The following is an 11843-nucleotide window of genomic DNA, read 5'->3' as shown; positions in this document are numbered from 1 at the left end:
GGTAGGAGGGGCTGGGGTCCTGGGTCGTAGGGATGCAGGACACTGGAAGAGACTCTGGGGTCTGAGGGAGGAAGGAGCTGGGTGTTAGGACCCCAGGGTCTGAGGGAGGAGGGGTGGGGGGGCAGGAGTCCAGGGTCTGAGGGAGGAGAAGATAGGGGTCAGGATTTCTGAGTCTGAGGGAGGAGGGGCTGGGTGCCAGGGCTTCGGGATGTCAAGGAGTATGAGATTCATTTCCTCTTTCCAAACATTTTACCCATCCTAGGACCAGCAGGAGTCCCCGTCCCTTTGATTTAGAAGCCCCTGAGGGGGTCTGAAGGCCACCATGGCGAGACACTTGCCGATCCTACTGCTGTCCTTGGTCCTGGGTGCTTTTGGACAACAAGGTGAGGGCTAGACCTGGAGGCTCAACCTGGACGCTGGGCCCCTGGCTCCCACACTGACCCTCTGAGGAACCCCTCTGTCCAGAGTGGTCTCCCTTTCCTCCTGTGCTGGACAGCCTGCCTCCTTTCCTCACGTGCCCCTGTTCTCTGCTTCCTTCTTCTGTCTCCTGCACTCGGTGTCTCTCCCGTGGGCTTGTGTAGGCTCTGGAGAAGTTCTGAGTTTCTGGGTGTGCTCCCTCCTCTGTCCCTCTCCACCTCCCATGTTCCCACCTTCTCTTTCTGCCTTTTCTGCCCTTGATTTCTCTTCTCTGTTGTCTGGAATTCAGCTCTGTGCTGGTCTCTTTTCGCCTACCTGCCTGTCTTCCTCTGCATGCCTGTCTGTCTGCCCATTTCCTCTCCATCTCTTCCCTCTCGCCTTCCTTGGGTCTCTACCTCAGCCTTCTGCTGACAGTTGCTACCCATGCTTTTGTTTTTGTTTTTTTGTTTTGTTTTGTTTTTGTTTTTTCTCCTCTCCAGAGAGTGACCTGGAGAACAAAGGCGGGGAGAAGATTATCGAGGGCTACCCGTGTCCCAAGGCAGCTCAGCTCTCGCAGGTGGCCCTGCTCAAGGGCAGTCAGTTACACTGTGGGGGTGTCCTGCTTAACGAGCGTTGGGTGCTAACCGCTGCCCATTGCAAGATGAAGTACGTGCACCCAGATGGGCTAGGGTGTGGGGGCGTCATTGGGGATGCCAACTCTCGCTAGGTCTCTGTCCTTCTCACTCTCTGTCTCAGTCCCCTTCTCTCTGGGCCTCTGTTTGTATCTCCTCGGGTATCTGTCCCCTCTCTCTGGATCTCTGTCCCTGTCTTGTTGTTATGTGCCTTCAAGTTGCCTGTGACATGCAGCGACCCTACTTACAACAGCTCTGAAGTCTGCCCTGTCCTGGGCCAGTCTCACTGACTCTGACACCCCTACCCCCATCACTCTCGTGACTGTGTCAATCCATCTCATCGGGGGTCTTCCTCTCCTGCGCTGTTGCTGTCCCCTCCACCCTGTCACATCATCTCTTTAATGTTGCTTTCAATCTCCCGCAGTGAATACAACGTCTACATGGGCAGTCTAAAACTCAATGACAAAGGGAGTAAGAAGATTAGGGCCACCAAGTCCATCCGCCACCCGGAGTACTCCACGCAGACCCACGTCAACGACATCATGCTGGTGAAGCTGAGAACTCCAGTCAGGATGTCATCCAATGTGAAGCCCGTCACCCTGCCTTCCCGGTGCGAACCCCCAGGGACCCAGTGCACGGTCTCTGGCTGGGGCACCACCACCAGCCCTGACGGTGAGGCTGCTCCCCAACACAGAGGTCCGGCCCCCATCCCCGTCCCCATCCCCTCCTTCCTCAGACCCTGGAGTCCAGACCCCCATCTCCTCCTCCCTCAGCCCCCAGCCCAGCCCTGAGTCTAGGCCTTCTACTGACCCCTCTCATGTCCTGCAGTGACCTTCCCTTCAAGTCTCATGTGCGCTGATGTCAACCTCATCTCCCACAAGGACTGCAGTAAGGTGTACAAGGATATGCTGGGCAAGTCGATGCTGTGTGCTGGCATCCCGGACTCCAAGAAGAACGCCTGCAATGTGAGGGTCACTTCTTCCCCAGAGCTGGACACCCCCTGTCCTCTCTGCCATCCTTGTTCCTGGCTCAGATAGTGGCCCCCACCCACACTGAGGCAGTGTCTTCCCCCACGTCCTGCCAGGCCCGGCTCTCTAGATGTTCTCTACCTCATTCTCTACCTCGACCTCATTCTCTACCTGGGTCTAGAGTTGGAGTCCAGCTAGAGGCTGGTGTGGGGAGAAGGAGCCCTGGTGAGCTAGTGGATTATACACTTGATTGTTGATTGAAAGTGCAGCGGTTTGAGTCCACCAGTCGCTTTACGCTAATGGAGGGTCACCTTGAGTCAGAATGGACCCTGAGGACAGTGGGTGGTTCTGGAGTGGAGCCCTGGTGACACTGTGGATAAGACATCAACTGAGAGGGTGATAGTTCGAACTCACCAGCTGCTCCAAGTTATAAAGATGTGGCATTTGGATTCTGTTAAGATTTATGGCCAAGAAAACCACAGCGAGGCAATTCTACTGTGCCAACTAAGCCTGCTGCGGGTTGGAACGGACTTACTAGCAATGAGTTTTGTTTGTTTGCTTCTTGATGGGTTCTAGAAATTGAAAAAAGGGCGCCCTGGTAGTGTGGTTCATAGGGAGTGGTGTGCCAAGAAAGATGGGCGATGTCTTTCCTTGCAATTTGTAGCCTCAGAAACCCATGAAGGGTCAGCTATGAGTCTGTTCCAACTCAGTGGCAAAGAGTAGGAGTACAAGTTCATTCATTTGTTTTATGTTGGAAAAGGGCCCTAGGAGGACAGTGGTTAAGTGCTTGGTTGCCAACCAAATGGTTGATGGTTCGAATTCACCCGCCTCTCCAAGGGAGGGGGATGAGGTGGTCCTCTCTCTGTAGGATTTATAGTCTTGGGAATCAGGTGGAGGGTCACTACAGGTTGGAAACCTTGGTCAGCAGCAGTGGGGTTTTGGTCGGCTACATTTTTGGAAGGAGCTTTAGCTGTGCAATGGATCAAGCTGCCAGCTTGGTCACCAGTGAAGAAGTTTGGTAGACACTCGAAGGGAAAACGATGCAGCCATCTGCTTGTGTGAAGGTTACAGCTTTAGAAACGCTACAGGGCTGCTCTGCTCTGCTCTGACCTACAGGGTCGCTACAAGTCAGGATTGACCCGGTGGTGGGTTTTTGTCTGACTCCTCAATTTTTCCCAATCCTAGTTCTAGTGATCTCAATCCTAGGGCAAGAACTAGCCCTTATTCCTCATTTCCTTATTTTCTTTTGTATCCTCCCTTTCTGTCTCTGAACTTCCTTCAGCACATCTCTCATTCTGCCTATTTGATGTCTTTCTTCTCAGTATTATTATTATTATTATTATTATTATTATTATTATTATTTTTGTGTGCGTGTACCGTCAAATTAGATCTGACTGGTACAGGAGGAGATTGCCCCTCCTTCCCCGGCAGAGCATCTGGTGGATTCGAACCGTGCGCCTCTGGGATTGTAGTTGCAGCTTCTTGCCACTAGGCCACCAGAGCTCCCCTTTCTTCTCAGTCTTATCTCTGGGTTTGTGTCTCTGTAACTTTGTTTTGTTTGGTTTTTTTTCACCCTGTGTCTCAGGCTTCTTGTCTCTGACTCAGCCCTCACTTACATTTCTGTGTTTCTCCTTTCCTCCTATTCATGGGAGGGGCTAGTTCTTGGAAAAAGGCATCATGCTGGGAAGGATGGACGGTCAGAGAAGGCAAGGAAGACCCTCAACGAGGTGGATTCACACAGTGACTCTAGCAGTGGGCTTGAGCATGTCAGAGATGGTGAGAAGGACGCAGGACAGGACGAGGGTCAGCTCTGTTGTTCATTGAGTCCCTGTGACTCATCATGGACTCAGTGACACTTGACAAGCACCACCTTCCTCCTATGAATCTCTGCAGGAAGAGATAGCAAGGCCTTTTTTTCTGCCGCATCACAGGTGGCTTCTAACTGCTCTGGCCCAGGACACCATAAAACCAGGCTGCTCCTTGCAGGCAATGATTCTGAAGCTCCATCTGACATACTTTGGACATGTTGCAAGGACGGACCAGTCCTTGGAGAGGGACGCCATGCTTGGGAGGGTGGAGGGACAGTGCAAGAGAGGAAGACCCTCGATGAGATGGATTGACTCAGTGACTGACTGGAGTCATGGGAGTAGGTGTGTCGGAGATGGTGAGGTTGGCTCAGGAGAGAGCAGGGTTCAGAGCTGTTGTATAGAGTCGCTATGAGTCACTGGTGACTTGATGGCATTTAACAATAACTGTCATACAAGGAGCTCTGGTGGCCTAGTGGTAAGAAGTTGCACTGCAACCCCAAAGGCACTCAGTTCCAACCCATCAGCCTATCTGTAGAAGAAGGACGAGCAGTCAAGTATGACCCTGTAGTATTATGTATAGCATCCCTATGAACAACAAATCTGAACCCTGTCTTATCCTGTGCCATCCTCACAATCTCTTGACACCCTCAGTCACTGTGTCAATCCACCTGGTTGAGAGTTTCCTCTCCTTTGCCATCCCTACACCTTTTCAAGCATGGTGTCCTTCTCCAAGGAACAGCCTCTCCCAACAACATGGCCAAAGTATGTGAAACAAAGCCTTGCCTTCCTTCATTGCCTCCAAGGAGCACTCGGGCTTCACCTTCTCCAGGACCTATCTGTTTGTTCTTTTGGCAATCTGAGGGATATTCAGTACTCTTCTTCTACAGTTTATTGTTGTTGTGAACTGACCCAGAGCTGACGTTTCTGTGGGTTTGTAGAGGCACTTAATCGTATGGGAGGAGATTGCCGCTTCTTCTCCCATGGAGCAGATGGTAGATTTGAACCATGGGACTTCTTGATTGTAGCACAGCTTCTTGCCACTAGGCCACCAGAACTGTCTCCTGGTCCAAGTGCAGTGGTGTCCATAAGTAATTGCTCACAGTCCTCCTATAGTAGTAGTGCTAATAACTGTGTGGTCAGTTCTGCTCTGCACACTTGGGGTCACCATGAGTAGGGATTAGCTCAACAGCAACCAACCACTGTCCTCTTCCTCCTTCTCATTTCTTCTCTCTGCCCTCCTCTCTGCTTCATTTTCCCTTATCGTTGGCTCTTTCCCCTCTCTGTCTCTCTATCTCCTAACTCTCTTTTCTCATCTTGCACCATCGTTTTCAGGGGAGGTACAGTGGTATATATTGGGAATCTCACTCTCACATACAGTTTGTTGTTAAAAAATATACCTGTCTATCAGCCCACTGTATTTGGGAAATGATTTGCATGCTCCCAATTACTTCATTTATAGCTGAGGTATGTATATGCTTGCCTGTTTAGTGCTTGTTCTTATTGGTACAGTACTTGTCTGTCTGTTTGCTGTACTAGAGTAACTTGTGGATTGCTGTGATGCTGGAAACTATCAGCAGAACTCTTAGAGTAAGACAGACTAGGAAACAGGATTGGTCACCCACTTCTGAAATAACAGGCCTCCAAAAACCCTATAAACAATAGAGGACTATAGTATTAGAATATATCCTACATTAGAAGGCACTCGAAATGAGGAGAAACAGTTGCAGGCATCCTTTAATAAAGGGACAGAATGTTTGGAGAGGTGGAAGGACAGCAAAAGAAAGAAAGACCCTCAGTGGGATGGATTACGCTGTGATTGACGCAGCAATGAGATCAAGTGTGTCAGAGATGATAGGGATGTCACAGGAGAGGACACAGTTAAGATTTGTTGTTCACAGGGTTGCTGTGGGTCATACTCAACTCAATGACACCTAACAACAACAACAACTCTTTCATATTGCTGTCAATTTGAAAGCAACACATAACGGAGCTACCATTGAGTTTCTGAGGCTGTAAATCCCATGGAAGGAGATGGCCCATTTTTTTCCTCCCACAGAGCAATTAGTGAATTGGAATAACTAGAGAGGTGAGGCCTTTGGGATTAGCAATATACCTCCTTCCAGACGTGTCACCAGAGTCTCGAGCATTAAGATGTTGATATGGGGGAGCTCTGGTGTCCTAGTGCCAAGAAGCTGCACAGCAATCCCAGAGGAACACAGTTCAAATCCACCAGATGCTCTGCCGGAGAAGGAGGCGCAATCTCCTCCTGTACCAGTCAGATTTGATTTGACGGTACACGCACACAAAATAAAAAAACAAAACAAAACAAAAAACAAACAACCAAACAAGATGTTGCTATGGGAGTGTGTGTCTCCGAGGATGGGAGGTTACACCTTCTCCCTTAATCAGAGTTGGCCTCACAAAAGTTCAATCCAGGTGATCACCCAAGACCCCGTGCTGAAAAGGGCGAGGCTTGGTTTTAATACCTTTTCTGTCACCATCTTGAATATCTTCATTTTTGTATAGGGAACTCCACTTTGCTTCATGCATCAAACCAAGAACTATGCCCGTTGCTTTTAAGTTGACCTACCGCTAAGCTACCTGGGCTGTGACTCTTAAGGGGAGCAGGTCACCTTCTTTCTTCCTCTGGGATAGTCGGTGGGTTTGCAACACCAACCTTTTAGTTAGCTGCTCAACACTATGCCACCAGGGTTCTTTGAAGGTCCCGGAAATCATGTGGCTGGACCTGCACCCAGTATCCTCGTTTGGTGCCTTTGGTGCAGATAACAATCCCTGGAGTACTTGTGAAGCAGAGGGTTAAGCAACAAGTTAAGAACCCAAAAATTGGTGGTTGGTACCTCCCGTTCACTCCAAGGGAGAAAGATGTATTGATCTGCTTTTGTTAAGATTTACAGCCCGGGAAACCCCATGGGGCAGTTTTTCGCTGTCCTACACGGTTGCTATGAGTCAGAATCAACCCTGTGGCAGTTGTATCAGAAGGTAATTCTCCCTTTCTGGTTTGGAATGGAGTCCTTAACACTGAAAAAAGAGACTCTGCTGGAATTCCTGGAAGCCCGGTCCCCTTTCCTTCAACTGATTCCATTAGCCGTGGCTCAAGCCAGTGTCCTTAAAGAAGCTGGTTTGCCATCTCCATGACAACCCCAAATCATGCCCTTTTATTGGTTGCCATAAACATTGAGCCTCTTCTTATTGGTCAGCGTGGTATTGACACATCTAAGCAGAATGAAAGAAAGGTCAGTAATTGGGAGAATATAATGGAGTTAAAGTGGGGTTGAGACTTTTCTTTGAAGCTAAATTTTCATTCTCTCCGTTCTAGGGTGACTCGGGGGGACCACTGATATGCAAAGGAACTCTACAAGGCCTGGTGTCCTGGGGTACGTTCCCCTGTGGCCAGCCCAATGACCCAGGGGTCTACACCCAAGTCTGCAAGTACGTCTCTTGGATAAAGGAGACCATGAGAAAGAACTGATTAAAACCAAATGGCCATGTGATACTAACAGAAAGGAAGGCCACCAGTTACTTATGAAAACCCGTTTGGCTACCTGTGATTAAGACCTTTTCACAGACTTGTTTTGAGTTTTGTGAGGATAATGAACTCTCAGGAAACGGGGTAGGGAAGAAACAAAACAAACCTATTTGGCTTTGCCTTTCCTCAAAGACGTATTGTATAAAACCTCAATCGTATGCCATATTTTAAACCAATCAGATTCACAAGGACTTAAAACCCAAACAATGAAAAAAACAAAAACCTCAGTGCTGGCCAAGTTGCAGTGAGACTAACAGTCTCAAACAGCGGAGCTATAAATGCATACCATTGTTAGGGAATACTGTTTGGCAACGTGCTCAAGATCTCTGGCCAAGAACTTTGGCACAAATCCTGGTTTTGGAACGACACTTCAAGAGGTATCAGAAAGGTTGGACGAGATGTGAAATCACCACAGCCTGCCTTATTCATCACAAGAACAAATTTTAAAATGTCAAAGGTGTTCCAAATGAATAGATTTTTAAAGGAAGACAACAGGCCAGTTTGAGAGACGAGCATGAAACCCTCAAAAATAATATGGATGCAGAATTCTTCATGTTATGGGAAAGTGTGTGTACTATATACTGTTAAAATGAAAGCTATGGAAGTAGATCTGTATGAGATACTAGTTGAAATATTCACAGAATAAAACATAGAAGGATGGGTATCAAAGTACCTTGTGGTGGTCATGGAAGGGGGTGTCTCTGTCCTTTCAGTCTATGTTTCTAGGCTCTATGGCGTGTTGTTTGTATGTGACATCGAATCAGCGATGACTCATAACAAACCACACATCTGAACGTTGTTCTATCCAGTACCATAATCATGATCTCTGATAGGCGAAAAGCTCATTGGTACAGAAGTAACTGGGTCAGTCTGTGTTGTTGAAAGTCTTCCTCTCTTCTCTGACCTTCTTCCTTTCCCAGCAAGATGTCTTTTTTTCCTAGGATTTCCCCTCATGACAACATGCCCAAAAGTATGTGAGATGAGGTGTCATCATCCTTGCCTCTCAGGATCACACCAATTGCACTTAGTCCAAGACAGACCTGTTTATTCTTTTGGCAGTCCGTGGCATGTTTGGTCCTTTCTCCAACACCCCAGTTCAAAGATTCTTTTGTTATTCTTAACTCATTGTCCAACTTTCAAATGCATAAGAAGTAATCGAAAAGACCACGGCTTGGATCAGGAGCACCTTAGTCTTTAAGCTAACATCCTTGCTCTTTGGCACTTTGAAGAGGTCTCCAGCAGTAGATTTTTCCCGGTGCAACATGTGTTTTGACTTCTCGACTGCTGTTACCATGGGTGCGGGTTGTGAATGCAAGTAAAATGAAATTGTTGACAGCTTCAATCTTTTCTCCAACTATCATGCTGTTGCTTATTGGTCCAGGGTCAGCATGGTCCATAAAGTATCAGATGCTAGCCAAAAAGGTCAGCAGTTCAAATCCACTGGCTGCTCTGAGGGAGAAGAATCGACCACCTCCTGTGGAAATCTGCAGCCTTGGAAGCCCAGTGGGGGTTTGCTATGAATTGGGACCAACACACAGTGACACTGAGTTTCAGTCTGGTTACTTTTATAACCTGAAAAATAAAAGTTGGTGTGGAGGGATTTTTAAAGGAGGGATCCTGGAAAAGAAAATGTGTGTGTGGTTTTGAGTCCTGACTCTACCCTCCTGTTCTGGGGTGTCTTTCTTCTCCACTTGCCAGACCTCTGTTTCTCTTATCTGTACAATGGGAGGGCAAGAAAGAAAGGGGAGAGGGATTGGGAGAGGGAGAGAGAGAGAGAAACTGAGATTGAGGGATTGGCAGGATGGTCGATGGGATACCTGGATTGTCAGTGTTCTGCCAAAAGTGAGAAGTTAGCCTTTGGGCACCAAACCGAGCTGGGGACCCAGGTAGGTGGGTTCCTGCTCCCAGAGAAGAACCTGGAAGGGAGGTGAGAAGGGAGTTGGCAGTGACTCACAGGCTGTCCCAGGCACCTGCCATCAAAGGCTCTGTGGGCGACAGTCACACCTCAGATGCTGCTGACTGAGGGATCTGACCCGGCCCAGGCTCACCCGCCCACCTGCCTTTCCTGTTTCTCTCCCAGAATTTCTTCCCCACCTGCATCCTCTGGATTCAAACCACTGAATGCCTCCTGACGATTCCACCTCCCCTCACCATCATGTGGCAAAAACATAGGCAGTCGCTGCTCCTCACTCTGGCATTAAGAAGCTCACTGCCCTCTCTGGCCCAGGAGTCCTGAACCCTCAGCCCCTCCTCCCTCAGACCTGGGAGTCTTCACCCTTCAGGCCCCTCCTTCCTCACACCCAGGAGTACTGACCCTCAGCCCCTCCTCCCTCAGACCCTGGAGTCTTGACTCCCAGACTCATCCTCCTTCCAACCCCGGAATCCTCACCCCTAACTCCTCCTCTCTCAGAGCGGGAGTCCCACCCCCAGCTCTTCCACTCTTAGGAATCCTGTCCTCACACCTCCTCCCTCTGACCAGGGGTCCCACACCCAGTTACCACCTCCCTCAGATCCAGGAGTCCTGTCCCTCAGCCCCCCTCCCCTCCCGCTGAGCTAAAAGCCAATTTTAAAAATCAATGGACTGTTTAGCTACAAGCCCCATTTCAGGTCCCATCGCCTGCCCTCGCGACCTGGTGAGTTACTCCAGAGACACATTCAACCTGAGAATGTTAAAAGCAGCAGAACAACAATAGCAAAAAAGCAACAGAACTTTGCATTTCTTATAAAGGATGATTCTCTCCTTTAATTAAAAACAAAACAAAAACAAACCAACAAAACTTTTAAAGGAGGGAATGGTCGTTTTATAGAATTGCCTAATGCCCTCCCGTGTGATTAATGACCTCCAAAAACACGTTGGAGGGTCAGCTTTGGGTTGGTTCCAACTTGATAGTACACAACAACAATCTTTGTCAAGGGACCTCTGGTGGACTAGTGGTAAAGAGTTGCCTTGCTAATCCAAAGGTTGGGGGTTCGAATTCACCCAGCTGGTCTATGGAGGAAAGATGACCAGTCTCTTCCCTCTGAAAACCAGCTGGACGGTCAAGTAGGTGTCAGCTCTGACTTGACTACACATAACACCAATAACAACCTTTGACTGAAAGTTGAACCAGGTGTTGAGTTTTGTTACAGGTTCAAAAGGTGACAAAGGGCCATAGTGTCAGGGGTCCCACCAGTCCTGATGGGAATAGTTCAACCATGTGAGGTCCCTCCCACAAGATTGACCTGCCCAAGGATAAAGGCCTGAAGGCAGGAAGGAGTGAGTCAGAAGGATGAGTGGAAATGAGAATCACAAGAAGGAAGTGGGAAGATTGTGACTACTTTGTGGGTATTGTCATTAATGTTATGAAACAAAACACATATGAATGGTTGAATTTGGAAAACTATTTTGCTTTGTGAACTTTCACTCAAACAAAAGGAATTCTTTTTTAAAAGAATAACTTTTTCGTTCACTTTGGACAGACAGGATGGTATTTCCAAATGCTAATTTCTCAGCGAGTTGCGTGGCTAACACGAAGGCTCCCTGAAGCCACGAGCACCTCTCAGTGAGAAAGATGGACAATCTCCTCCCATGTGATTGATTTACAGGCTCAGAAAACCCATCTGAGAGCTGATTCTGACTTGACAGCAACAAGTTTTGAGTATGAGTTTGAACTCTGAAATCAGTCTTCAACTAACGGTTCATTCAACTCCCAGTTCTGGTACCCACAAACTATTTGTCTTGGACCAAATGACTTTTTCATCCTTACTCCTTTTCACCTTTGAAATAATAATAACAACTAAAACAAACAGACTATTCCACGGAGCCATTACGCCAGATGATTAAATCAATGGGCCAAGCAAGCTTAGAGAGGAACCTTCAACAGGGTTGTTTTGTTTTGTTTCATTTATGACTCTTCATGACTTCGGGTTCCACGGCTTATCGTATGTGTGCGGGAGAAGGAGGGGCAATCTCCTCCTGTTCAATCAACTGCCTCTGAAAACCCAGTTATAGGTTGATTGCAACTCAGCAGCACCCAACATTGCATGTGTATGTGTGACATATAGGCAAACTTTCCTTTTCACCTTCTCGTTCTCCTTTCAGGGCGCTCTGTTGGTGTAGACCGTAAGGAGTTGTGCTCTAACTCGAAGGCAGTGCCTCTGTGGAAATCCACCAGCATCTCCTCAGGAGGAAGCAGGGCAATCTCCTCCCTTGTGCGATTTACAGCCTCAGAAATTCACCGCAGGGTCAGTTATGAGTCAGTTCCAACTTGATGGCAGGGAGTTGAAGGTATTATTGTTACTATTATTAATTGTAATGAAAATTTACAAAATTTAACAGAACAGCAAACATCAAATGCTGGCGAGGTTGCGGAGAAACTGGAACCCTTTAACACTGTTGGTGGGAGTGAAAAATGGTGCAACCTTATTCAAAATGGTTGACTCTGGAGAACACTATGCTGAGTGAAATATCCCAGTCACAAAAGGACAAATATTACATGATGCCACTGTTGTA

At 47.9% G+C, this 11843-nt stretch overlaps 1 protein-coding gene across 1 annotated transcript; it reads left to right on the top strand.

Moving 5' to 3' along the window:
• Positions 1 to 322: 322 nt before the first annotated feature.
• On the top strand, positions 323 to 7294 carry KLK7 (kallikrein-related peptidase 7). Its single transcript, XM_006897355.1, has 5 exons — positions 323 to 390; positions 910 to 1062; positions 1453 to 1700; positions 1857 to 1993; positions 7142 to 7294. Exons 1-5 carry the CDS (start codon positions 323 to 325, stop codon positions 7292 to 7294), a joined length of 759 nt encoding a protein of 252 aa, XP_006897417.1.
• The last annotated feature ends 4549 nt before the right edge of the window (positions 7295 to 11843 follow it).

The sequence above is a fragment of the Elephantulus edwardii genome, unplaced genomic scaffold, assembly GCF_000299155.1.
Source record: "Elephantulus edwardii isolate Elephantulus edwardi_28Jun2011 unplaced genomic scaffold, EleEdw1.0 scaffold00208, whole genome shotgun sequence".
In the NCBI taxonomy this organism is placed as follows: domain Eukaryota; kingdom Metazoa; phylum Chordata; class Mammalia; order Macroscelidea; family Macroscelididae; genus Elephantulus; species Elephantulus edwardii.
The sequence above is the reverse complement of the archived record's forward strand: the minus strand, read 5'-3'. Positions and strand labels throughout refer to the sequence as shown.